At 45.4% G+C, this 24,543-nt stretch overlaps 6 protein-coding genes across 9 annotated transcripts; 4 read left to right on the forward strand and 2 right to left on the reverse strand.

The window, feature by feature from the left end:
* Positions 1-466: 466 nt before the first annotated feature.
* Positions 467-1,021, forward strand: LOC6615663. 2 transcript variants are annotated; one of them, XM_032716525.1, is made up of 3 exons: positions 467-710; positions 777-850; positions 907-1,021. In XM_032716525.1, exons 1-3 carry the CDS (start codon positions 608-610, stop codon positions 949-951), a joined length of 222 nt encoding a protein of 73 aa, XP_032572416.1. In that variant the 5' UTR covers positions 467-607; the 3' UTR covers positions 952-1,021. The 2 variants fall into 2 exon arrangements, with proteins under 2 accessions (XP_032572416.1, XP_002040034.1); XM_002039998.2 differs by having other exon boundaries at positions 468-710; positions 777-857.
* Positions 1,021-2,542, reverse strand: LOC6615664. Of its 2 annotated transcripts, none has more exons than XM_032716524.1 (5): positions 2,352-2,542; positions 2,222-2,287; positions 1,760-2,158; positions 1,398-1,705; positions 1,021-1,333 (listed from the first exon to the last, which is right to left on the reverse strand). In XM_032716524.1, exons 1-5 carry the CDS (start codon positions 2,420-2,422, stop codon positions 1,077-1,079), a joined length of 1,101 nt encoding a protein of 366 aa, XP_032572415.1. In that variant the 5' UTR covers positions 2,423-2,542; the 3' UTR covers positions 1,021-1,076. The 2 variants fall into 2 exon arrangements, with proteins under 2 accessions (XP_032572415.1, XP_032572414.1); XM_032716523.1 differs by having other exon boundaries at positions 2,222-2,290.
* A 1,519-nt stretch (positions 2,543-4,061) lies between these two features.
* LOC6615665 (kinesin-like protein Klp59C) lies at positions 4,062-6,558 on the forward strand. Its single transcript, XM_032716394.1, has one exon. The coding sequence runs from the start codon at positions 4,216-4,218 to the stop codon at positions 6,412-6,414; it is 2,199 nt and encodes a 732-aa protein (XP_032572285.1). The 5' UTR covers positions 4,062-4,215; the 3' UTR covers positions 6,415-6,558.
* An 8,064-nt stretch (positions 6,559-14,622) lies between these two features.
* Positions 14,623-15,619, forward strand: LOC116800550. Its single transcript, XM_032716120.1, has 3 exons — positions 14,623-14,702; positions 14,760-14,837; positions 14,897-15,619. The coding sequence occupies exons 1-3, from the start codon at positions 14,669-14,671 to the stop codon at positions 15,007-15,009; spliced, it is 225 nt and encodes a 74-aa protein (XP_032572011.1). The 5' UTR covers positions 14,623-14,668; the 3' UTR covers positions 15,010-15,619.
* Positions 15,620-15,723: 104 nt separating this feature from the next.
* Positions 15,724-24,019, forward strand: LOC6615667 (RNA polymerase-associated protein CTR9 homolog). 2 transcript variants are annotated; one of them, XM_032716117.1, is made up of 6 exons: positions 15,724-15,804; positions 20,844-20,966; positions 21,041-22,590; positions 22,670-22,886; positions 22,943-23,400; positions 23,462-24,019. In XM_032716117.1, exons 2-6 carry the CDS (start codon positions 20,931-20,933, stop codon positions 23,940-23,942), a joined length of 2,742 nt encoding a protein of 913 aa, XP_032572008.1. In that variant the 5' UTR covers positions 15,724-15,804; positions 20,844-20,930; the 3' UTR covers positions 23,943-24,019. The 2 variants fall into 2 exon arrangements, with proteins under 2 accessions (XP_032572008.1, XP_002040038.1); XM_002040002.2 differs by lacking the exon at positions 15,724-15,804 and having other exon boundaries at positions 20,770-20,966.
* LOC116800549 (cuticle protein 16.5) lies at positions 19,404-20,010 on the reverse strand. Its single transcript, XM_032716119.1, has 2 exons — positions 19,905-20,010; positions 19,404-19,800 (listed from the first exon to the last, which is right to left on the reverse strand). The coding sequence occupies exons 1-2, from the start codon at positions 19,908-19,910 to the stop codon at positions 19,492-19,494; spliced, it is 315 nt and encodes a 104-aa protein (XP_032572010.1). The 5' UTR covers positions 19,911-20,010; the 3' UTR covers positions 19,404-19,491.
* Positions 24,020-24,543: the final 524 nt, after the last annotated feature.

Genomic DNA, 24,543 nt, shown 5'->3' on the forward strand with positions numbered 1-24,543 from the left:
TTTCGTTTGTCCTCTAATTGCATATCTGAGGATGGTGATTATTATGGAGCCGGCGATGATGAAGGCCAGCCGTACAATTACCAAGTCTCCTGCTGTTCGGAGCCCTGTTTTGATGTTCTGGCCAGAAAGAGAACCCCTGTCCATTGGCCAGACGAAGCCGTGTTTCAGTGTCTAATTAAAAGCACCGGCAACTGGCCTCTTAATTTATGCTCGTTCAGGGACGGGTTCCGAGAAAATCCCGCCCCACCTTCCGCTTTCCACTCCGCATTTGCATGCCCTCTATCCGGATCTCAAATGTTTTGGCTGGGAAAGTTTATGGCATAAATCGCACACTTGGCTCGTAACTCGCAGCTGTTGGAAGGGAAAATTGCATGTTTTGTGTCTTTGAATGCGCACACCTGATATCATTTTGAGTGTATTTTTAAAACACTCAGGGGAAGGAATTTCCCTATAAAATTACATTACTCAGAGAACTAATCCCAAAACCAAGTAATCCTTGCTTTAGCGCTTAGAACTCCCTACCCATTCCCCAACTCCAAATCAAATCAGCCGTAAACATAAAATTTAAATCAAAATTGTGAGTTTTCATATAAATTTCTACTTCACCATGGCGGATCCGAATATCAATGACGTCGATGAGACTGTAGCCCCTCCCCTCGGAGGCGATGACAGCTTCAATCTGAACAAGCGGCTAGATTGCGAGCATTTAGGTGAGAAATAGCCCGAAGCCAACAAGGCTTAACACTTAAATGATTACCTGATAAATTCCAAAACAGATCAGATGACGGATAATTGGACCGATTATCGAAGACCCTCGTTTATCACCGAACTTCTGCGATTTTTCGGCAATGTATTTGGTGAGAAGACAAACGAACGAATGCATCTAATATACTAATATCTCTACAGTCGATATATTTAATGCGATTTTCAACTGAGAGGCAAAACATATAATCTGTATACTTGTAACAGTTGCAGAGGAGCAGTCAATGGTTCCACAGCAAAACTAATAAAATCTTTAGTCATAAAATGGTATTTATTTTCATTACTTGGTACGATACTACTGGTTTTAATGACATTTAGCCGCAATAGATTTCAGTGAATACGGGAATGCGGCAATAGCAGGTGCAGTTCTCGAACTCATTTGCGTATTGCGATATTTCGGCAACGAACCTCTCCAGATTTTGCGGGTTTTTGAATATGTTCTTGTCCACAGTCAAGTCGTTGTCCACCAGGATTTTCCAGCGTCTCATACTGGCAATGACATCGCCGCAGAAGTCGCGTTTGCTCTTCTCAGTCGTTTTCTTGATGTTCTGCATGAGCCCCTTGTGCTTTTCTGTGAAATGATTTTGAATATATTCCATAACTATACATATTAAATGATTTAGAAGCTAGCTTACTGTACGCCCTATTCTTTTCGACCAACGCCGCATGGGCTTCTCTCTGTGAAGCATCGTAAATCTCGATGATCCTGTACATGCGTCTTTCAATATTCTTGGACATTTTCAGGGCGGCCTCGCACTTTGGCTTGCATTGGCTCCAATAGCGAGCTCCTTCGAATGGGACTTTGCTGTACTTGTTACTCCTCTTGAAAGTTTCCGTATCCTTTCCCCGATCCGCCAGATCTTTAGCCAGTTGCGACTTAACCCTTCCATTGTGAAACCGAAAGTGCAAGCTGGCCAGCAGCTTCTCTACTCGCGACATGCAGCTGTTGGTGGCGATATTTCAGTAAAAACATTACCACTTATATGGACATAGTCACTTTGAGTTCTTGAGCGAATATACACCTGGAATCGCGAAGGTGCGGAGCAGGTGGTGCAGCTTGAAGGCCACGCAGTTGAGCAGATCCTCGGCGGCGCACACCTGCTTCCTGAGCAATTTGCTGTGATCGTGAATGGTGCTCCGACTCTTCCATCCTCGGAATAGGGCCTGGATCTTGGTGGCCGCTCGATGGTGGTGATCCTGAACCCGCTTCTGCAGCAGGTTCTCCACATTCCTGAAGTGGTTTTTCCGGACCGAGAATCCGCGCCACCAGCGCTGAATCGTGATGGCCGCCTTTCTTAGATCCTTGAAATACTTTCGAAAATAGAATTTCCGCCAGTTCTGTTGGATAGTTCGGGATGCCTTGTATTGCTTGTAGTCCAAAAGAAGCATTTCGGTTCTGAAATTGGTTTCCAACTCTTTGCAAATGTGCCTAAAAGTGAAAAGTAGGTGGAAGACTTACCGCGAAATTAGGTGCAATCTGCAATTAGAAGATTTACTGGATCCAATTTGGGACTCGGTGTTGCCACTGCTGTAACAACAGTACGGATGACTTAAAAGTTGCATATATATATATTAATAAATATGATTACCGGCTATCCCCACCTAGTGGAACCGTGGCCCTCCGTGTCTGCTGCATCATGGGTATAAGTCCTGAGAACATCCTGCCAAATTAACCGCGCTACTTCTTCCTAATTTAAGTGTATATGTTTAGTGTTAACTTTGTGTACACATATGTGTTAACATATTTTTAAGTAGAACAAAGTGTTTGCTGTGACTGACATCTCGGTGGAAAATCGACGACTCGTAGATTTCCGTCTAGCTGCTGGCCATAATTTATGGCCTCCAGCGATTATATGCGCATAAATCTTCGGGCTTTGCATCCTGGTCTCCATTTAGGCGACATATTTTATTTCGCCTTTGCATCAACATGCTTGCCGCTTATCGCGTCGGGGGAAAACAGATTTATGTGTCTATTCCTCCACCTCGAGTTGGCATAAATATTCTGCAGACTGGCTTGAATTTTCCAAGGCGGTATTTAATTGAATTGTATCGATGCCTGTGGGCGGGCTCAAGCTTGCTTAAGTTAAGTTAAGTGAGGAAGGACCCATATTGGCAGTTGACCATTTATGATGCCCTTGACTGCAGCGGCCATGCTATCCAATTGTGTTCTAATGCTGACAAATGGCCGAGGTCAAGTTGCCATAAATTCGGGACACCGAAAGCCATTAGGTGGTCCTGGCCGGCACTTTAAACGAAAATCGATACAGAGCCACGACATTTTGCCAGCTCATTATGGGCCACAAATGAACCGCACAGGCACACACACACACACACACACACTGCCATTCACATTCACAATCGCAAACAAACGGTCGGAAATGAAACGGAAATTCTCATTTATGGCGCCCTTGACGCCATTTCCAGTTTGGTCGCTATCTATGCGGCCCTGACAAGTTTGCACTGCTCGCTGATTTCTGATGCAGATTGCGATTGCAGGCCCTGATTGCAGCAGCCATGAGATTTATGGTCCATATAGCCCGTGCTGACCCAGTAGCTGATAGCAAAACTAGACCAGAAAAGGGTGCTAGTCATAGTCCCAGTTACAGTCACAGTCACAGTCGCAGTTGGCAGAATGTCCCCCTGCTCAACAAGCATTCACCTTGGGGTTTCGATTGCGGCTTTTGGGGCTGCTGGACTGGCATTGCCGTAAATTAGTTTTTACACCTGACCGACTGGGGGCAGCACGTTCTTTGATCCCTCGAAGGGTTTGCCCCGTAGCAGATGTATTTTAATTGTGCTCCAATCACATGTCTAGACAACAGAACGAGAGCTATTTATTTGTGGAATGTGCACGCTTGTGTAAATACGAAAAGGTCCTGCCTTCGCTTTATGACACACACAAGGGGAAAAAGGTAGGGAGCCGAAATCTAATTTGAAAAGTACTAACCCGTAACGAGCCAAGAGCCATATATCAAAAGAAGCTGCTAACCCAAGGAATTTACGAGCCAACACCCCAAATATGTTAACCATAAAATTGTTCTGAGAGCGGAAGGAAATGGTTCAAGAGCCACCTATATATGTATGTATGTAGTTCTACTTTAAGAAGGCTCTTTAACTTTGAGTACCCCAGAGCCTTGAGTCAACCACAAAATCGAGTAGCCCACCTCAGTCGGTGTAGTTTTGTAGATTTTGGTAGAAATACAGAAAAGCCGATATAATATTTGTATTAAAAAGCGAAGAGTAGGCTGGGCGTTAAGGGTTCGTTCTTAGATTTCGAACGATTGTCAGTAGCCCCTCAAACTCACACTCGACTATAAATTACAGAGGCAACATCTGGTCATCATTCATTTGTGGACTGGAAGTCAAGAAAAATATATATAATCTGAAAATCCAAAAAAAAAAAAAAAACTGATCTTTATAAATCGCGAGCTGCGTAATCCTTTACCACCAGACATGGATCGCATCAAAATTGGCGAGCAGCTCCTCTTCCAAAGGAGTGACGGACGAGTCCATCAGGTGGTCTGCACTGCCAAGAACCTGGAACGGGATTCCATCACGGGCGAGTGGACCGAGGGCACGGTGGTCAAGGGTAAGGAAGTGCCATTAAGCACGCTGATTGGCATCAACCATCATATCTTCGCGGAGAATCAACCGCCGATATCGAAGCCATCGAACTCCTTGCTGCCGAAGCCGAGGGGCTCGAGTCCGCCCGGAGGACCTAATACCCACACTGGAAATCCGTATGCAGAACGCATGAGAGTACCGGACGGTCGCAGTAAAATTGCCACTAGAAAGACGGATCCTGCTGCGGTGGGAGCGCGAAATCGTCAGCAGGCTATAGCGCACACCCCTCGTGTGCCCGCCTGTAGGACGGAGCGGGATGCCAGCCCCACCCAAGGTCGCAAGTCACAGGGTGGCAACAACAGCAACCAACGCTGTTCCAGTGTCGTGAGGGAGGTCAATCGCATGAAGGAGCAGAGGGAGAAGCGAAGGGCTCGCCAGGCGGAGCAGCTCCAGGAGAAGGATGCGCTGCGTCGCAATAATCCGGGGAATCCTAACTGGGAGGTGTCGTCGATGCTGCGCCAATACCGCTCCTCCTTGATCTTTTCTCCACTTCGATGCGTGGATCCCAATGGAGCTACTGTTCAGCAAATTTCGGTGTGTGTGCGAAAACGACCCATGAGTCGCAAGGAGGAGAACTCCAAGAACCTGGACATCATCACAGTTCCCAGTGCCGACAGCCTGATAGTCCACGAGTTACGCCTCAAGGTGGATCTCACCAAGTTCCTGGAGCACCACAAATTCCGTTTCGACTACACGTTCGACGAGGAGTGCTCCAATGCGCTGGTCTACAATCACACTGCTCGTCCGTTGATCAAAACCATGTTCGAGGGCGGCAATGCCACTTGTTTCGCTTACGGACAAACTGGCAGCGGAAAAACGCACACCATGGGCGGAGAATTCTTCGGAAAGGTTCAGGATTGCGGAACCGGGATCTACGCCATGGCAGCCCGGGATGTCTTCGAGGAGGTATCGCGCCCGGGGTACCAGAAAATGGGAGCCAAAATTACGTGCAGCTTCTTTGAAATCTATGGCACGAAGGTGTTCGATCTCTTGTTACCCAACAAACCCATGCTGCGGGTATTAGAGGATGCCAGGCAGCAGGTCGTGGTAGTGGGCCTAACGGAGATGCCGGTAACCAAAGTGGAGGATGTCCTGAGGCTAATTGAGCACGGCAGCAAGGAGCGCACTTCCGGCCAGACCTCGGCGAACGCCAAGTCATCGCGTTCCCACGCCGTCTTTCAAATAGCACTCCACATGCCCGATTCCTGGGGCCCATACGGCAAGTGCTCCTTTGTGGACTTGGCAGGCAATGAACGCGGGGCGGATACGCAATCCGCTGATCGCCAAACTCGCATTGAGGGAGCCGATATCAATAAATCCCTGCTGGCCCTCAAGGAGTGCATTCGAGCCCTCAGCCGGCAGTCGAGTCACCTTCCCTTCCGAGGCTCCAAGTTGACCCAAGTGCTGCGCGACTCCTTTGTCGGCGGCAAGAAGAACAAGACCTGCATGATTGCCATGATATCGCCATCCATGAGCTGCGTGGAGAATACGCTCAACACTCTACGTTACGCAGACAGGGTTAAGGAGCTCATTGCCAAGGAAGACGATATCTTGCAATCCTCGTCAGTGGATGGGGTTGGGGAGAAATCTGCCGATCTCGACGACGAATCCGAGCCAGAAATGATGGCCGACGAGGAGGGCGATGAGGAGCCGGAGGATGAGGAGAATCAGCATATAACCACCATATCCTCGGAGGAGGCAAGCTCCTACAACAACATGAGTTATGACATGAACTATAACCACACCCTCAACATTCTGGGTCCCTCAAGGACCGTGGACATCCAAGAGGTGGCCGAGCAGCACGCACTTTTGGTAGAGTATCTAGAGAACTACGCTAACAATTTCCGGCAACTAAAAACGGATAAGGAAATGGACCAGTACACGCAAAATTCAGAAAGCGCATTACTGAAACTGCTAGCAATGGTGAATCGAACACGGGATGTAACGCACAATTACAACACTCATAAATTATTGAAGGAAGAGAACCAGAATGCATATAAGGAGGTCGAGCTGGCTGATTCCGACTAGATATTTTCCCACCACCTACTAATAACCCTAGCATATGAATTTATTTTCTACCACTCTGTATCTTTTCAATTGCGCTTGGGAGACCCCCGAATGGCTCAGATTTCGATTCGATAAACAAGCTGTTAATGAAAATTCAAACGTGAATTGAGTTCCTTTCATTTCCCAGTCAACCAGTCCCCCAGTCCCAACTGCACTCAAGTTTCACTTGAGCTCGCCGAGGCAAAATAAAAACTTTTCCCCCGCCCCCCTGCGGACTTTTCTTTTTGTGCAGCTTCCCCCCAACTTGCTGTATGAGTTTCCAAAGCTCGCTGATACAAATTTATGACCGTCCAAAGTGTAATCAACAACATGCAAGCGAGCGGTGGCCAACAAAAGGAACTGAACCTTTGGGGTGGATTTGTTAACTTGGTTAACTGGCAATATTCCCGGCAGCATATGTAACAGATCCGAAAGAAGCCGCACGAAGTGCGAAAGAAACGGTGCCAAACTTTTCCCGGCCATAAAGCAAAAAGTGGAGGTTACGTGTGAGTTAAAGAGGTTCCAGCTCTTCTGTGTCAAAGAAACTTGGTAAGCTCCTTTGTAATGTTCCCCTTATATTGGTCACTAGTTTTATTGCACTCACTTTATGGTCTAAAGCCCTGGGGATGGTAAACTATGGCTGTTGGTAACTCATATCGAATGATGTTATGGCTGAAAAGCTTGCTAATACATTCTTAGGGTATTAATCTTATATTAATCTTGCTTATCAATTTCAAATATTTTTAACCCGTCATCACTAAGGTTAGCCTGAGTGACGTATGTTGAACTTTGCCCACAATCTTGTAAATATTTGGCAAATAACAATTACTTCAAATTCTATTCCAAATGTCTAGCAAATTGTTTACCGACTCGTGATCTCGCTGAATTCCTGCCAAACTTTAAAGATGACGATGATGAAAGTGAACCACAAGCAGCTGTAGACAATTTCCTGCCCGCTCCGCAAAACGCCCGATTTCTGTGCCCGAGTAAATGTAAAATTTCCCCCAGATGCTGAAAATTGCAACTAATTCCACGAGCTGGGGAAACTTTAGCAGAACTTGCCGCACACACAGAGATCTCTCATTTGGAAAACTTTAAAATTAGTTAAGTTCGAGCTGAGATATCCAATAATGCAGCCCCAAAATGTGAACAAACAAATTCATCTGCGACTCCGGCAGTCTCCCTCCTCCACTTTGGTTACATTTGAATGGATTGGTCGGGCTCCGAGTTGGTTTGGTCTGGGTGTGGGTTTTGGTCTTGGTTTTGGTTTCATTCCGCGCATATATTTGCATCAACTTTTCCTTTGATGTGGCCTCAAATGTGCGGCAAATGTAAGACTCCCCACACAAACTTGATCCGAAAACTTTCAATCAAATTAGCCCAATGCAACGCATTGGCTCCAGTTTCACAGAACAGCTTAAGCTCCACAAATTGCTCCTTTTTTATTTATGGGAAACACATTTATATATTCAAATTAGTAAACTCGAATCGAATCGGTAGATCGCTCAACGTTAGCAATTCCAACTGCAGCCCGGCACTTTTCATTTGGGTAATGACTGGTAATTGTTTTCAGTTGGCCTAATGAGGAAGCCTCTTCAGGAGCTCGTCGAGATACTTTCTGCTCATTGTAAGCTGGAGCGGTTTTTGGGGGAAAAGCGAAAGTGCAGTGCTGAATTTTAACGAAATTTATATGGAGCAGCAGCAGCTGCGAAAGAAGTTAAAAGGACAATTTACCTCCTCCTTGTGGCGGGCGTCCCTATTTTCTGCTCCTCCTTGGCTTGGAATGCATGCACAAGAACATTTCCACGTTTCCCTCGACTTTGTTGGTTTTTCCTAGTTGCCCTTCTCGCTCGCCTTTTCTTGTGGGTTCCATTCTAAGCCGGGCCAAAAGCACTGCAATGCCAAAGAATTTAAGGGGCTGCTGTGGCAGCGGGGAGTGGCTGGGCTTCAACTCGAAGCAAAACACTTAAGTTTTAACCCAAATTGTTGCCAACAAAGCGGTTTGTCTAACATTCTTTTTGAGAAAATTTTGTGAAAAAGTGTTTTCCAGCACCACACCACACCGCACCGCACCCGTATGTGTTTTCACATACGTCTTCGCATATAAAGCCGTGAACATCCAAAGGGTAAACAAGCCATCCGAGGAGCTGGGGGACCTCCCTTGGATCTGGCCCAAAGCTAAGTAACAATAAACGTTGGGTCGGAGGAGCTTTGGGGGGCATTTGGCTACGGCTTCTTCTTGGACCGAAAAGTGTAGGTGGACTTTGGGGATATCAATGAAGGAAGCAGTTCTTATGTGGGATTTGGAGCGCTTTTCTTGCTTGGCCAAAACCAGCAAAAATGGCTGGCTCTCCAAAAGTTAGTATCATGCAGTAAGTATTTAGCATCTTGGCACTTCTTGCTTGATACCTATGAAAAATAAAACACATTACTTCTAAAATACATCAAATAAATGTTCAATAAAATTAAATTTACTTCTGACCTCACGCACGCAATAATATTAATCTTTAGTGGGTGGTGATTTCGAAACTTTGTGCCAAAGGACTCCGAGATGGAAATGAAAAATAGGTCTGGTCCTTTGACAATCGCTGGCTATGCAAATGACATCCCGCACGTTGGACCAACCGATATTTCCCGTTCGCCACCTTTGGCTTAACCCTTTTCCGCCCCCTTTCCCCTACCCCGCCAGCACCCGCGGCGTGTTAGCCATGTCTGATGTCTAATGTCTGGCCTGCCTGCCAGCGACATGTTGACCTTAAAAAACTTGACGTGTTCAAATGTTGCAAAACAACTCGAGGGCTTTCGACTTGAGCACTTTTTCAGTTCTGTTCACTGTTCGGTTCGCTTTGTGTGTGTGTGTGTGTACGTATGTGTGTGTGTGTGTACTGCTCTCCTTTCTCCCTCGCACATGCACATGCTGCTCCGCTCCGACATTCTGTTTGACGCACATGAAGTGCCGCACTTGAAATATGCTTTTTTGCCTCTGGCCAAAAGGAAAAGCGGGTGGGAGGTGTGGAAAATGTGTTTTGACAAGTGTCACTTATGCGTAGCTACTATGAAATATGCAAGCTAACCCCCCCCCATCGCTGGCTTTTCCGCCCCCGCCCCCTTTCCACGCGACGTAATTGCAATCGAGCCAAATGCAAAAGCGGGCGGGCTTACGGGGCGGATGAGCCCCGTGGTTGTATGATCAATGCCTTTATCGAGTGCCGACTCACACACACATATACGCACACATACAAAGGAAGGGGCGACAAGGACGGAGTAAAGGATGTAATTAATTTGCACCAAAGGACTTTGGCAATGGCAATTTGAACGAACTATAAAATAAACAGCGCAACGTATGGAATGGAGTAGTTGAACTTAGTACCTAAAACGTATTTTCAAGATTTTCAAGATTTTATAATCGAGAGTAATGTTTTGCTTTATGAATATTTCAAAAGTGCTGCATGTACAGTATTGAACTTCTTTATGATAATACCTATTTTAACTGACCAGCGAGGACATGGAGCCCTTCCGAGCACAGCTAACTGTGTTAGCAGAATGCCGGATTTATCGAAGAGAATGAGCTTATCTGCCCCCCATCCATTTACCAAATCCATCCGCAGCCAATTGAAATCGCCCCCCCATTTAGGTTACTCCCACGCAGAACTGCACTCCACAAATTACCAAACAAAACCGAATTCCCCAGTGGAACCAACAAGTTTAGAGCCATGGAGCCAGTGCCGTACAACCAGTTCCCCAAAGGCGGACGGGCTGATAACTCGCTGCTCCGACCGAGTGGCATTTAATATGCGAACCTTTTCCGTGCTTAAATTTCACAAATAGAGAGAAAGCGCACAAAACCATTTCGTCCTCCAGGGACTTTGCTATAAATATTAAAGCAAAGCAGCCCCGAATCCACTGCAAGAGAATACTTAATATATATATTTTGATATGAATTTAAGACCGGCGATTCCCTGGGCAGGCCAGCTTTGGATTGCGGCCACCGGTGGCGTATACGTAATGCGCCCATTAATATTTAAGCCACGTTAAAGAGTTGGCTGAAAACTTTAAAGAAGAGGCGGCTTTAGCCCGCCTTATCCCCTGACCCCGACCCCTTGCCGCAGACCAGACTGCTAGTCATTTGTCAGTGGGTTAAAGTTTTCCCCAAACTGGAGCATTGCTCCGTTAATTAGCATTTTACCGCAATCAAATGGGTGGTGTATGCCACCCCTTTTTGGCCACCACTGGCAAATGGCAATTGGAATGTAAACTGCGATAAATGTTAGGGGTTTCCACTCCATCCACGCCATTCTGTATCTTGGCCATCTCCAGAGGAATTAACTGGGCTATGTAAATGTGTAATTCAATTGGCCTTAATCATGAAATATTCCTCGCTTTCCCAACGGATGGTGCTTATTATTTATGATTTCGAGTGGAAAGAAACTAAGTGAAATTAAATGGGTGAGACTTGTGTCGAAATTTAGCCAAAATAAAATCTCTAAGATACTTCGAGAATTTTAATTTCATACCTATGTTGCCCAGCCCCAGGAATTAGCATAGCAAACACTTTGTAGTTTCCCCAACCAACTATCCAATCTTATGTGCTGCAATTTTCCTGCATAGTTTTTCACACCTTTTTTCGCATTCGGGCTGCTTTTCCTTGGGCACAACGACATTCGGGTCAAATGCGTATAAATTTGAAGCGAGAAACACACAGGCACATTCCTGGATTTGTGCGAAAAATGGGGAAAAAGGGGTAGTTTTTCCTTTGGGCTGGCAAAATCAAAGGCAGGCGCTGGAAATTGAGATCGAGAATGCGAACGCTTAGGAGCAATTACAAATTCCGGTTCTGTCATCCCCGGCTCTGTCGAAGCGGAAGTCATTATCGTGGCAAACAAAACCTTATAGTTGGTATGGGGGTTCCCCCAATGCTTAACCCTCCTGTGCGCCTCCCGTTAACCCCCTGTTGCCCCTGTCCAACCGCAGGAACAACAACTGTGACACGCCATTACATACATTTGCGACAACTTGGGGGGGATTGGGGATTGGGTTTGGATTGGTGAGGGGTTGGGTTTTTCTGGCTTTGACTGTACGTGTGGCTACGGGTTTTGTCCTCATTATCGAGTTAATTATGTGTGTATGCGAAAGTCTTTATCCGTGTTCCACTGTTTGTGTGTGAGAAGGTAATTACAGCAGGGCTCCATTGTTGGCCAGAAGCGCAGGGAACTTCGCTTGCGAATTTCGGGGTTTCTTGGCACTCGGTTTGCCCACCATTGATGCTCGATGTGTGCCGTGCCACCCACCCGATTTTCCTCCACCCAGACTTTCCCCTGGGTTTTTCACCTTTCGCTTCGATTGTAATTAATTTGCAAGGCGACTGTCCTAATGATGTGGTTCGTGGTCTATTTAAAGTGATGAATGTCTCCGAGTCAGCGAGTAAATCTTGCCCAACACGAATATGCTGCAGCTACATTAACCCATCATTTACACCAAATAATCTGGCTTTTCGCATCTGTTATCCATTTTCTGCAGCTGTCTGCGTTGTTTAAGTTGGGCTACCCAACTCAATGCTCGCGATCCTGAAGGTTAATTACATTTATCCAAAACGCAACTGACCCCGCAGGACATTGACTTAATTTCCCTGGCGTTTGTTGTTCCTCGTCGTCCTGTTTCGCCGTATTTGCCTCTTTTCGATTTCGATTTTTTGCTTTTTCATTTCTGTTAAACGCCTGGCAAAAGGAAGAAATGCGGAAAAAGTCGAGACCAAAATGCTGCCAGCAATTTCTCCTATCTATTTTTATTTTTTTCGCCTTTCTGTAATGCTCGTTGGAGCGCCTAAATGGTAATTAAAAATTGTTGCATTGCCGCTTGAATGCGTTGGCTATTTATGTAGCATGGGGCATCGTGTAATTTCACAGAATTTAAGCTTCATTGGATTAGCATTCCATTTGCGAATGTTTATTTTGGGCAAGATTCCAACTGGCTTCATTTGAATCATTTTTCATTTAAACTGTGTGTAGGTAATACAAATCAGTTAAGATTTCTAAGGGATAAAGAAGGAAAGTATTCCGAAGCGATAGATCTCTAAATACTCATACTTTTCGAGTTAAGCTCTAAAAAACTTACATAGCTCCAATAAAACACTTTTAAGTTGCGATATAGTAACTTTTTTCCCGTTTCGACTGTTTCCCAGACGTGCTTTAGACCAGAACACCTTGGCATGGTCTAGTGAAAATTGCCAAATCGAATGCATTGCCAAAATAAATTCTGATTTGACAGCAAATAATCGGCGGAGGAAGGTTGGCAACTTTTGCGAGGTGTCAGCACGTTCCGAAGGACTTGGAAACGTAGAGAAAAAAGGAAAAGTTCAGGATAAAGTTGATTATGATGACGTTGGCACCGTTTCGTAATGCCGCAGTAGTTGGCTTAATCCGGCGGTGGCAGCTGCAAATGTTGCAGTTGCATTTGGAGAGTCTGAAATGCTGCGCATCCCTAATCCAAATCCTAATCCCCAGCCATGCAATTCAGTTGGGCCAAAACCACAGCATTTTGTGAAACATAAGGCACAAAGTTATGTGTGTGCTTTGTGTCCTTTTTACAGTGCTTTTCCGCTTTTCCACTTTTCCACGCATTTCCATTCCCCCTGCCCATTCAGGCATTGCGAGCTTAAATATTTAATTTCATTACGACTCCCACACACACACACACTCAAAGAAAACGCAGGAACGAAGACTGAGAGATATCCAGCATTCATCATTCATTGAAAGGAAAAGGAAAAGGACGCTGAAGGAGCGGGAAATGCGAAGGAGCTGGAGAAAGAAAACATTTATGTGGCTTTCCTTACATCGTACGGAAACCCACTTCTGCCCTCCTTTGACATGACTTCTGCATCGTGAAATGCTTCGTTTTATTTTGCCCCAAGAGCTTGTTGGCAAGATGAAGAGGACGAATTCCCAAGGGAGCTGATTCCTGAATTACAATTACCAAATTGCTAATAATAAGTGAAATGAGCCTTTGACATCATGTTCTCAGCTCTCTTCACTTTCCCGCTGAAAGGAGTGACACACATTTCCTCTAATGAGTAATAACTTACTGGACGACTTACTACACTTTTGAATATAATGTGTGGTAAATAGGGTTTTTTGTCGGACTGCTTATAAAAACGATCATCTTTCACTGAATTTCTTTCATCTGCATTGCCTGCATATACCTACACTTGAGTTTGGTGTACGTACTTCAAATTGGCGTAGGTATATCCTCCCTTAGGACACCTATTTATATATACATAGATATACACCGCAACAGGAAACCAAATGTCGCATCCGGCGGATATTGCTGTCATGTCAACGGATGGCCAAAAAACATATTGGGGATTGCACAGATGCGGATTTCATACGGCAAGTGGCATTTTTTGGCCAAAATCGATTGCATGGGAATTCAAGGCAAGGACTGCAGTTGATTTGTCCCAAAGCCTGTCGCCTTGCAACCCTTGAAAAAGTCACGAAGTGTGCAACCCAGCAAACAGCTTTTATACGCTTTCCATTTAGTTTGGGCGCCGGCAATAATTTTGTAAATAATATTTGTTTGTTTTGGCCATAAATGCAAGTTTGGCTTTTATTAGTCGCTCTGCCGCTTTTCTTTAGTTCGACGTGTCGATGGCAGCCAGATATTTGGAATGGGGCTCGAGGTTCGGATATCGGAGTAAGGTGCTTCCCAGATATTGATATACTAGCTACAGTCATGCAATGCGGCAAATGATAAACAGCAACGCCTCCAATAACAGTAACAATAGCCGAACCGAGGGGCGGCATCGAAGTAGGCGTGGCCAGGTGAGTGAGGTAAGAGCCACTATAAATAGATGTCTCAATGAAATTATATCACCACATGCAATTAAAAGTGAAATCGAGCTGTGGGTTGCAAGTCCGCACACATAACGCGTATATGCAAAAATATGTACGCCTTAAATTGAAGAATTTTCTGTCATCAATATTCCAAGAACTAATCACTTGCAGGGAATCAACTGGGCTTACTTGAATGGAATTGCATATTCATGACAGGCGAAACTGACCGAGTTGCTGTCTGGGTTTCTATGACCAATTCACTTAGCGATAAAGCCACATAAATGCCTGGCTATAGATAGCAAAACAGCTGTTTCGGAGCACCCAGTTGAGCTGGTGGAACAGTGAAATAAAGTGAATGGGAGCCAGTGCTGGAATAACTATTCAACGGAACAGTAAAGTTTTTATAGACAATGACCGGCAGTGAGAACTTTACAGCGCCAGGAGGTACGGACATAAACTCTAAAAACCGAGCTGCATAAGTGATAAGTGATTCCCGTTTAGTGTCCCAGGAAGAACAAGCTCATAACAATCTGATGATGGTGGTGGCCACCTTGACTTGGCTGATGCTCAGCTGCTTAAGTGAGAGATACAATAAAAACGCGCTATTTTCCCAAATGAAAACCCATTTTCCCGGCCAGCGCTCCTCATTTACTGCTGCAATTACTGGCAAATCTTGAGGCCCCATTCGAGACCAAGAAACCAAGAGGCATCCGAGGCGCAGCAGAGCACGCTGCTATCAGTGGAAGATTAGCCGGGAAATGCAAGGAAACTCATATCAAAGCACGAAGGATAGAGGACAGAACAACAGGACAACACAACAGCTGTCGGCCATCATTCTTGGTCCTTGACATTGGCCATATGCCTCTGTGCAGCAGCTTTCATTTCCATTTTCCATTTCCGTTTCCGCTAAGTTAATTCCACACGACAACAGAGAAACAAAAAATGAAACCCTACAGAAACGGAAAATTCCATGTGTTGCTATTTCCCTTCTCCATTCGCGTGTCTCCCTCTGCGCTTCTGGCCGCTTAGCTCTCCTTTGCCAAAAAATATTTTATTTCCCTCGGCTGCCAGGCAACCGAAACAGGCAACAAAAAGCGGGGCCAGCCGTCCTGAGATATTTGCAGCCCGAGTTTTCATTTCTTTGGCTGGAAAAGTGAAAAGCATCTTTTATGCAAATTTAGCAGGAGAGTGGAAAGCGGTGGGCGTTCCGGCAGACGGGCGTGGCAGGCCGGAGCCAACATGACTTCCGCTCCTTAACTGGCTTAATGCTGCTCGGGCACAGAGAAAAGAGTTCAACAAAGGTAATGTCTAAAAGGAATCTCGAAAATGCTGAAACATTATTAGATTAAAGCTGAGCAAAGGCGCAAAGGGCAAAGGTAGAAGATACTTTGCAACTCTTTAAATCAAATTTCCCGATGAGTGTTTCACAAAGTAGGCTAGTCAATATTCATCACGACTGTCAGTGTGAAAACTTGTTTGAAAAGTGAAATTGCATAAAGACGAATCATTCAGCCCTAACGATCCAAAGTTCAGGAGTCCTTTTTCGGTAAGTCGTGCTCATTTAAACCTTTGACTACAAACCGAAAACGAAAACCGCAACAATTATCCGTAACCCATTTACGGGGGCACACATCTTTACCGTTCAAAGGCAAAGGCTGCCTCTTCCTGAATTCTCGGCCCTAAAATTTCGCCAGACCGAAATCGATTTGCCGGAGGCCTCTGCAGAGCCTTTATCACATAACTCAGGCCAAAGCCGAGCTAGAGTTGGCTCCACAATCAGCTGTCGCAAATGGGAGAGAAAATGCGGAAAATATGGGGGAAACCCGAGCCCAGGATAGAGGTAGACTCTTAAGAAAAGTTTTCGCCGGCACCAAATCAAATGCCGATTATCGCCCAGTTAGTTGCACTCACAAAGGAAGCCGGCGAATCCGTTGAATTGGGAGCCGTAGTCACGGTCGAAGTGCTAGCTCCAATCCGGGGTGCCGTGGCCTGGCACCAAGTGTGGTTCTCTCCTCCCAGGGAAACCTACGACTGTTCACTCATTATCGGCGTGTTTGTTTTATGAAGGTCGTTTCCAACAGCCCGCACAAAAGGATTCGGGCCACGCACGCACAGACATTGCCAGTGTCGTCAGAGGATTCCTTAGCCCCCTGCTGTATTGCCCTCCAAGGCCCATTCTCCGCACCAAAAATCGGAGAGCACTGAGAAAAAACAATTCTTCTGCATATAAAAGAACATGTTTTTAATAGATTTTCTATTAGTTTCCAACCTGTATTTGTTAATACCTATCGCATTGAAAAGTGATTGCATTACTTTGGGCTTAAAATAACCGTTTTCAAGTCCAATACCATGACACCACAATATGCAATTGGTAGACACACTTTTTGCCCGGTGTCATCGTTTTGCCATTGTTAGCCCGTCTGCTTTTCCTTGGCATTTTCATCTGCTCTTCTGCTATCTGCAGTCCCTTCCCCCCACCAGTTTTCCGATCCCCTTCCCAGCTTTGTTGTCTTCTGTTGACACTTTGCGTTATTGTTGACTGGTCCATCTCGGTGATATCTTTGATAAATCTCGGCTTTCGCTTGTCCAAGTAACCAAAAATTTGTCTTTGCTTCAGCAAGTGCTAATAGCGAACACAGTAAGCGGAGCAAAGGGGCGGAAATCCGTTGAGAGGGAGGGAAAATCCAGCTCAAGTTCATCATAATTGCTTATGACGACGATGGGTGGTCGGGGGAAATCTGTTTTCCGAGCTCTGCTCCATCCGGTTGACTGGGAGGCTGCGCATTAAATTATTTCTCATTATTGACAGTTTATCAAATTGATTTAACAAACCGCCCACCAGCGCGTCAGTTTGGCCTGGCTTTCCCCGGTTTTCCTGAGTTTTCCCCCTTTTGCGTCTACTTAAGTGTTCGTGATAAATGTTATGGTTGTTTGTTAGCTTCTTTTCCGGACATCCCCGCCCCTTGCCCTTGCTATCTAAGCCTTAATGTGCTTTTGTTGCCTTTACTTGTAGTGGGTTTTGTGTGCGTGGGTGTGGGTGTGGAATTTATGTAATGCCCAAAGTTGAAGCATACTTTTGGGCTGTTTGCTTAATGTTTCTGCTGCAGCTTTCAGCCACTCTCAACATTTTTAGTTAATTTTAGTTTGTTTGCACAGGAAAGTGTGCGTGTGCTCAAGCTGGCTAAATGTTTTATTAATTTAAACGCAAAGCTGGGCGGAAAGGCTGGAGTTTTGATCACAGGGACTTAATCACGAAATTCAGGCTCATTTGAGCAGAAGGACTGCGGAGTTGAAGTAGAAACAGCATATTTATAATGCAATACATACATATTTAAAGCTGGGCCAACAGTATGCAAGAGTTATCAGTTTGATATTTACAAGAATTTAGAGGAATAACTACTAACTTTACAGAATCACAAAAGGGATGCATTCTGTACTATTTAGTTATGGTGGTAATGATGCCTAGAAAGCAACGTATGATACCATTTTTATTCATTTCGTTCCGAGTTGCATCCTCCACCACTTCTATTACCGCTTTCAGCGGGATCTTAGAGGACGCTTCAGATTAAATCGAATCGAACGGGAGGGAGAAAGCCGCTTTTGGAAAGTGGATTTAATCCGGTATTCATTTCCCCCTTCCGAAGCAGCAGGGAAGTTGTTTGCCATACATTTGGTGGGCTCGAAATATTGTTGTATTGTTGTCCTTCCCATTGTAATTAAGCCCATGCCAGGATGGAGTGCATATCAAACACGTCCTGGGGCATTTGGCTGCGTCTCAAGTGGCAGGAAAATGGGAGAATGTGGCCGGGGAAAGCGCTTCTGGTTTCCCTTTGTTCCCTGCTCTGGAAATGCTATTGACAATGGCGACTTGTGCCAGGATTGTCACGTCCTTGTCTAAAATAAAATGCGAAAAAAAGGAAAACACAGAGACAATCAAGGGCCTGACGTCTGAAGTGCCAATGCACAAAAGATCCTGGATTAAATTCGTCGTCTTATATGTGCGTGTGATTCCAGGCAATTTGTTTGTTTATTTGTTTGTTTTCCATAACAGTAGTACAAATAAGCGTTTACTTTGGTAACTTAATTGCCGACAATACTTGGCATATATTACTTATGCAGAAAACCCTTCCGTTTCCCCTCGACAGACAAAACAAATCCTAATTTGCCTGTTGACTGCTAAATAATTTATTTGCCAAGTCAATCGCTGAGAGATAGCACTCACACAGGGGTAGATGCTGTGTTTGTACATTTTTCAAAATGTCATTGGCAAATGGTTAATTAAATATTTACCGGGCCAAACGTTGTAAATTGTTGATTAATTATTTACAACTTTCAGCTGGAAGTCAAGGACTTCGTTACACAGTCCGCAGATGAATTGGTATCTAGATTTCGCAACTTTTGACTGCTGCTTGTTGCTCTTGTGCCAAAAACTTTCGAAACTTTTCCCACCCATCCACAAAACGGGGCAAGAGAGAGGCTTCTGATTTTTCGACATGCCAACACTTGTTTTCCGACTGGGCTCTAAGTGATTTAGGCTAGAGCTAAACTTTTTCCCCGGAAATGTAGCGGGGAAAACTTTTGTTGTTCTGCATAATCGTCTGCCGGAAGTGTATCGAAAACGGGGCGCCCGAAACTGTCTCGCCTGTCAAAAAGAAGGTTTCCTCCAGCGCATAAGTGCATTACGGAGCAATCAATAAATTAGGTGCGGCGCTTATACGAGTGCTCAGCTCCAGGACTCCTTGGGCCACCAAGGTCCTGCTGGTGGCCCTGTTTATGGGCCGGCCCTGTAGGGATTACACGTGTGTTCCCGTGTGTGTGTGTGTGTGTGTTTTAGCCACGTGCCTGAACATGGCACAATCCTAGTCGAGTCGACTCGTAATTCATTTGCATAACATTAACGGGCGGGCGGATGCCATAACATGAACCACATGCCAGGCTGCTAACTGGGCCAGCCACCAAGTTTAAATAAAATATGTATGCCAACGAATTAACCTTAAACACTTTGGGGCTTTCAGGTGTGCCAGTGCCGAGCTGAAGCACTAGCTCAAAGGACATCTGTGTTTAATTGGTGAATGCTGAGTGAAGCTTGTGCCATTACCTAATATATTACCCTATATACCCTTGATATATGAGTCATTCACAATGTTCGATTCATGAATTCAAAGTTTTTTTATATTATGGTTCATAATCATTGACAAAGTTGGCGGCATATCATTGGATCGATCGGAGCAGTTTACTTCTTGAGCAGAGTGGAGACGACGGCGGGAGCGGCGTAGGCGGAGTACACGGAGGGCGCGGCCACATAGGAGGAGGAGTAGACGGAGGGGCCGGCATAGACGGTTGGAGCGGCATAGACGGAGGGAGCGGCGTAGACGGAGGGGGCGGCGTAGGCGGAGTAGGCGCGCGGAATGGCGGCCGAGTAGGTGGTCACAGGAGCGGCGGCTGCGTAGGTCAGGGCCGGAGCAGCGGAGTAGGTGGCCACAGCGGGTGCCACAACATGAGCCTGGGCGGCGGCGATGAAGAGAGCCAAGCAGACGAGGAACTGCAGAAGATAGTATGGATTAGTAGGGCCATCCAGGATCATAGTGTGTGCAAGGAGTCCAAGTGAAGGATATCCCTCACATACCCTAAACAAACTCCACTTACTTTCATGATGATTTGTTGGGTTTTGGGTTTGCGTGCGACGAACGATCTCAAAGACTGAAGGTGCGTGGACTGATGCTGTTCTCCACTGGAATCGAGGTTTTTATACCAAAAGAGACCCAGATCTTAAGAACAAGTTGCCCACAACACGCGGATGTGAACTTGGTAGCTAATCCGGGTGAACCATATCGAATGGATTGGCATTGTTCGACGGAATGTTTGTTTATTTTTACACTACGACAACAATTGGCCCAAACAGAAGGAGGTGGAACTGACAATCTGGCAAACTGACTGGCTGACTCACTAACTGGCTGACAGTAATGAGAGCTTGATTGTTAGCCCGCGCGTTTTGGGTCAGTTTTGGTGACAAGCAAAAAATGGGGGGAAAAGCTTCGATAATCGCGTCGAACTCGAGTCGCAGCGGAATCATGAAATAATCACGCTCAAATTGAAAGCGTAAGTGGATGGCAATCATTGTAATTTACGTCATCGAAGTGATTTTCAATTGTAGCCCTGGCATTGACATTGCATAGACAATTAATAAAGCGTTGATACCACGGCAGAAAGGGTTTTAAAGATAGTACTAACTTTATTTATATCTTCTTTTTGCCTTATTAATAAATAACATATATAAATAATGTTAGTATATTAATGTAAAGTTAAATAGGCCCTGGCATTGTAGCCCTGGCATTGACATTGTATAGACTATTAATAAAGCGTTGATACCACGGCAGAAAGTGTTTTAAAGATAGTACTTGCTTCATTTATACTTCCTTTTAATCTTATTAATAAATAACTTATATACCATATAAATAATGTTAGTATATTACTGTAAAGTTAAATAGGCACTGAAACACTGGTGACAATCCTACCCAACACTTTTATCGAAATATGCGACCACTATATTTATCAAAGCAACCCGTTTCTCGGTTTAACACGTAGGTCATTGTCATTGACTGAAGGCATAAAGATTCGTGATTAATTGCAGACCAAGTGTTACATTCAAGTAAAATCAATTGCTGGTACAGAATGGAGAAGCTGCTGGGTGCTTACATTGAGGAGGCTGTAAGTTCTTCAGTTCTTGACTTATTAAAAAGGACATGTATATATTGATATTCCCCATGTATGCCTTACATTAGATGCAATTCTACGCAATTGGCAAAGGTGCCGATTTTAAAGCGATCCTTGAGAAAGGCATTGCAACCTGCATAGCCCAGTACAGCACCTACGAGCAAGAACTGTACAAGGCCTACTCCCTGCTGGCAACCTACCTTAGCAACCATGCCTTTAGGGTCGTCAAATCTCGGCCGGCTTTTCAGGCCATGGCCATAAACTGCATTGACCAGTTGGACAGCCTTCGCCAACCGGAGGATCCTCACCTTCAGGTGACCAAAGGCTTTCTCTGGATGCTCTCGTCCAGCAGAGCCCAGGATGCCGACGCTCTGTTCATCAGCGTGCTGCGGAAGCAGCCAAAAAATATTCTGGCTCTGATAGGACGTGCGTGCTTGGCCTATAACCGCCAGGATTATATTGGAGCCTTGGGCTACTTCAAGAGCGTCCTGCTGATCCAATCCAAAGGAATGGCGGACGTTTGGGTCGGCATTGGGCACTGCTTCTGGAAGATGGGTGAACGGAAAAAGGCTCGAGTGTCGTTTCAAATAGCTTTGGAGCACGGTCAATGTCTGAACGCCCGCCTTGGCTTGGCCCTAATAAAGTTCGACCAAAACGATGAGCAGTCCCATCAGGAGGGAAAAATGCTGCTGGCTGAAGCCTATAATGAGGACAACAGGAATCCAGAATTGCTGAGTATTCTCGCCGGCATGTACTACACGGACGGGAACCATAAAATGGTATGGAGTTTTGCGGGAAATGCCATTAAGTTCACCGCCAACAAACATATCGAGTCGCGGAACTACTTCCAGATAGCCAAGAGTTACCATGCAACCGATCAATTCGAGTCGGCCAAGAAATACTACTTGCTTGCAGCAAAAGCCGCGCCTGAAGGATATATCCTGCCCCTGGTGGGAATGGCCCAAATGTATCTGAATGACGGAGAACTCAGCAAAGCCAAGGGGTGTTTGGAATCGTTCCTTATGTTCGAACCCGATGAGCCCGTGGTAATGGACCTTTTGGCCAAAATATACATTGAGGAAAAATGCCCAGAAAATATCGATGAGGCCATTGAGATGCTAGTCAAGGTGGTGGAAAGCGCATCCTATCGCCAAAACATCAATAGCTGGCTGAACCTGGCATTTGCATATGAGCAAAAGCGGCTTTGGGCCCAAGTCGTCAATGCCTACCAGAAGGCAATAGACATTTACTTGAGCCGGGGACATCAGATACCGATTGAGTGGCTCAATAACCTGGCCAACAGTCAGCTGATGGCCAAAATGCCAGAGAGGGCACTCGATACCCTTGACGAAGCGCTTTCCAAATGTAGAGTATTGAATAGCGAACACAAGACGACTAATCTGCTCTCATTGCAATACAATCGCGGTCTAGTTCTGGAAGAACTCCATATGTTCACCCAGGCTGTGGATAACTATATTGCCATTACCAAAGAGTACCCGAGCTACCACGACTGCTATTTGAGATTGGCGGTAATATCGATCCAGATGAATAAGCACACCCAAGCCATTGAGCATTTGAAGGATATCCTAGTTGAGGACAACTTAAATATGACAGCCAGGTGGGTCGCAAACTCAAATTTATTTTGTATATTGTTTTCAGCTAATGTATTTCATTGTCTTGGCTCATCAAAACTTTAGAACCTATATGGGCGACTGCTTCAAAGGTCTCAGCCTGGACAAGTTTGCTACCTTCAACTACAACATGATCCTTGCCAGACCATCTAACTTTACGAACACCTATGCTAGCATGGCGATGGGCAACTTTTGCCTCGAAAAATTGCAGAATTGGTTGGCTGAAGGAAATTTCAGAGCTGCCCGTAAACAGAAAGAGAAGGCTCTTCAGTGCTTCGCCAAGGTAAGATACATTAAAGTGATGTACGGTTGGCTAATAGTCGACATAACACATTTCAGGTCCTCGATTGCAATCCAAAGAACCTGTGGGCAGCCAATGGCATTGGCGCTGTGTTGAGCAGCTGTTATAAGCTCTCAGCTGGTGGTGCCATCTTTCAGCAAATTACCGAGGGTGGGAATAAGTGTATTCCCGCCATAATAAACTCGGCTCACATAGCGCTCGTAAGTGGCCAATACAGGTTGGCCATTCAGACCTACGAGCGATGCCTGAAGAACCATCTCCCCAAAAACAGTGTGGACGTTATGCACTACTTGGCCAAAGCTTTGTATAACAACGGTGATACCCGAATGGCCAAGATGTGGCTGCTCAAGGTGCGCCACTTGGTACCCCAGGATCCACATGTGATCTTTAATCTGGGCCTGGTGATTAAGAAAGAGGCAGAAGATGTATTGGCTCTTCCACGGCCCCAATTGGATGAACTCATGGGCCTCGATGGGATGCTTAAGATGGCATTCAAGTAAGCTTGAGAGCAAATTCATCCTTTTTAATCTGTACTAATACAAATGTCCTACCTGCAGCTTATTTCACCATGTAAACCTAAATCATCCCAAAATCTCGGTGCGTCTATCTGCGATGTATGCTGAAGACTGTCAAAATTTAATAAACGAGCTGGTTGCTAAAACAATAAAAGCCCGCGAATCGCAGGCATCGGATGAGGACCGCATTAAGGTGCAAAGGGAGCGAATCCGTGACCACGAGAAGCACAAGCATCAGCAACAGCTGCAGCGTGAGGAGGAGGAGCGAGTCCGTCGGGAGAATCAGAAGATCCAACGCAAGAAGGTCCTGGAGCGCACTAGAAAGATCATTAGCGCACCTTTGGCGTCTGAGATGCCCAAAAAGTCTGCGGGAAAGGGGCGTGCCAAGAATAAATCCAATAGGAGGTCCTCAAAAAAGAAGACCGGCAAACGAGATGCTGACAAGAAACAGGAGGATATCGAGCCTTTGAAAAAACCAAAGTCTAAGGAATTTATTGATACGGATGATGATAACTCAGAATAGTGATTCATCTTTTATCTATCCTACCTATGTTCCATTAAATCTAAACTTAATTAAATAAACCAGCCTTGGCTCCTTCATATATGATTTTTACTTCAATGGCCGGTTAATGAATTTACATTTTCGTTATATTTGCCCGAGTTTTCCTGTTTTCCATTCAATGTGCTGCCACACGATATACGTCAGTTTCTCCCGGGAGAGCTGAGTGGAAATGTGCTCCCCAGCCGAGAGCAGCACACATGTTCATTTGAATGTCAACTCTTGTCGAAGGAGCCGCAGGACATTGGTGTCCTGCTCGAATTACGCATCTACTTGACTGGCACTTTGTAACTGTCAGGGAATCTAACGAACCGAACAACCAAAACGAATGAAACCAAACTGAGTTCAACCGAAAGTTAAATATTCGTTAGGCAAACGCGAAAAATGATTCGTGGATGGGGCGGCGGCGGCTCATTAATATCAATTTATGAGCTGAGACACGAAATTAGTCTGTGACAAGTTTCGCCGCAGGATGTAGACAAACAAACAAGCACCCATAACCCTCCGTCCTGCCATCCATCCATCCATCCATCCCTACAACCACCCACTCACCCATTCGTCCATC

The sequence above is a fragment of the Drosophila sechellia genome, chromosome 2R (assembly GCF_004382195.2).
Source record: "Drosophila sechellia strain sech25 chromosome 2R, ASM438219v1, whole genome shotgun sequence".
Lineage (NCBI taxonomy): Eukaryota > Metazoa > Arthropoda > Insecta > Diptera > Drosophilidae > Drosophila > Drosophila sechellia.

Bases quoted from the DNA above. Each gene is read 5' to 3' on its own strand.
- LOC6615665 (XM_032716394.1), top strand. From the start codon at position 4,216: ATGGATCGCATCAAAATTGGCGAGCAGCTCCTCTTCCAAAGGAGTGAC.
- LOC6615663 (XM_032716525.1), top strand. From the start codon at position 608: ATGGCGGATCCGAATATCAATGACGTCGATGAGACTGTAGCCCCTCCC. The intron at 711-776 runs GTGAGAAATAGC...ATTCCAAAACAG, and splicing joins GCTAGATTGCGAGCATTTAG to ATCAGATGACGGATAATTGG. The intron at 851-906 runs GTATTTGGTGAG...ATATCTCTACAG, and splicing joins TTCTGCGATTTTTCGGCAAT to TCGATATATTTAATGCGATT.
- LOC6615667 (XM_032716117.1), top strand. From the start codon at position 20,931: ATGGAGAAGCTGCTGGGTGCTTACATTGAGGAGGCT. The intron at 20,967-21,040 runs GTAAGTTCTTCA...GCCTTACATTAG, and splicing joins GTGCTTACATTGAGGAGGCT to ATGCAATTCTACGCAATTGG. The intron at 23,401-23,461 runs GTAAGCTTGAGA...TCCTACCTGCAG, and splicing joins ATGCTTAAGATGGCATTCAA to CTTATTTCACCATGTAAACC.
- LOC116800550 (XM_032716120.1), top strand. From the start codon at position 14,669: ATGACCGGCAGTGAGAACTTTACAGCGCCAGGAG. The intron at 14,703-14,759 runs GTACGGACATAA...ATTCCCGTTTAG, and splicing joins GAACTTTACAGCGCCAGGAG to TGTCCCAGGAAGAACAAGCT. The intron at 14,838-14,896 runs GTGAGAGATACA...TTTCCCGGCCAG, and splicing joins GCTGATGCTCAGCTGCTTAA to CGCTCCTCATTTACTGCTGC.
- LOC6615664 (XM_032716523.1), bottom strand. From the start codon at position 2,422: ATGTTCTCAGGACTTATACCCATGATGCAGCAGACACGGAGGGCCACG. The intron at 2,291-2,351 runs GTAATCATATTT...CTGTTGTTACAG, and splicing joins CCACTAGGTGGGGATAGCCG to CAGTGGCAACACCGAGTCCC. The intron at 1,334-1,397 runs GTAAGCTAGCTT...ATCATTTCACAG, and splicing joins CGAAAAGAATAGGGCGTACA to AAAAGCACAAGGGGCTCATG.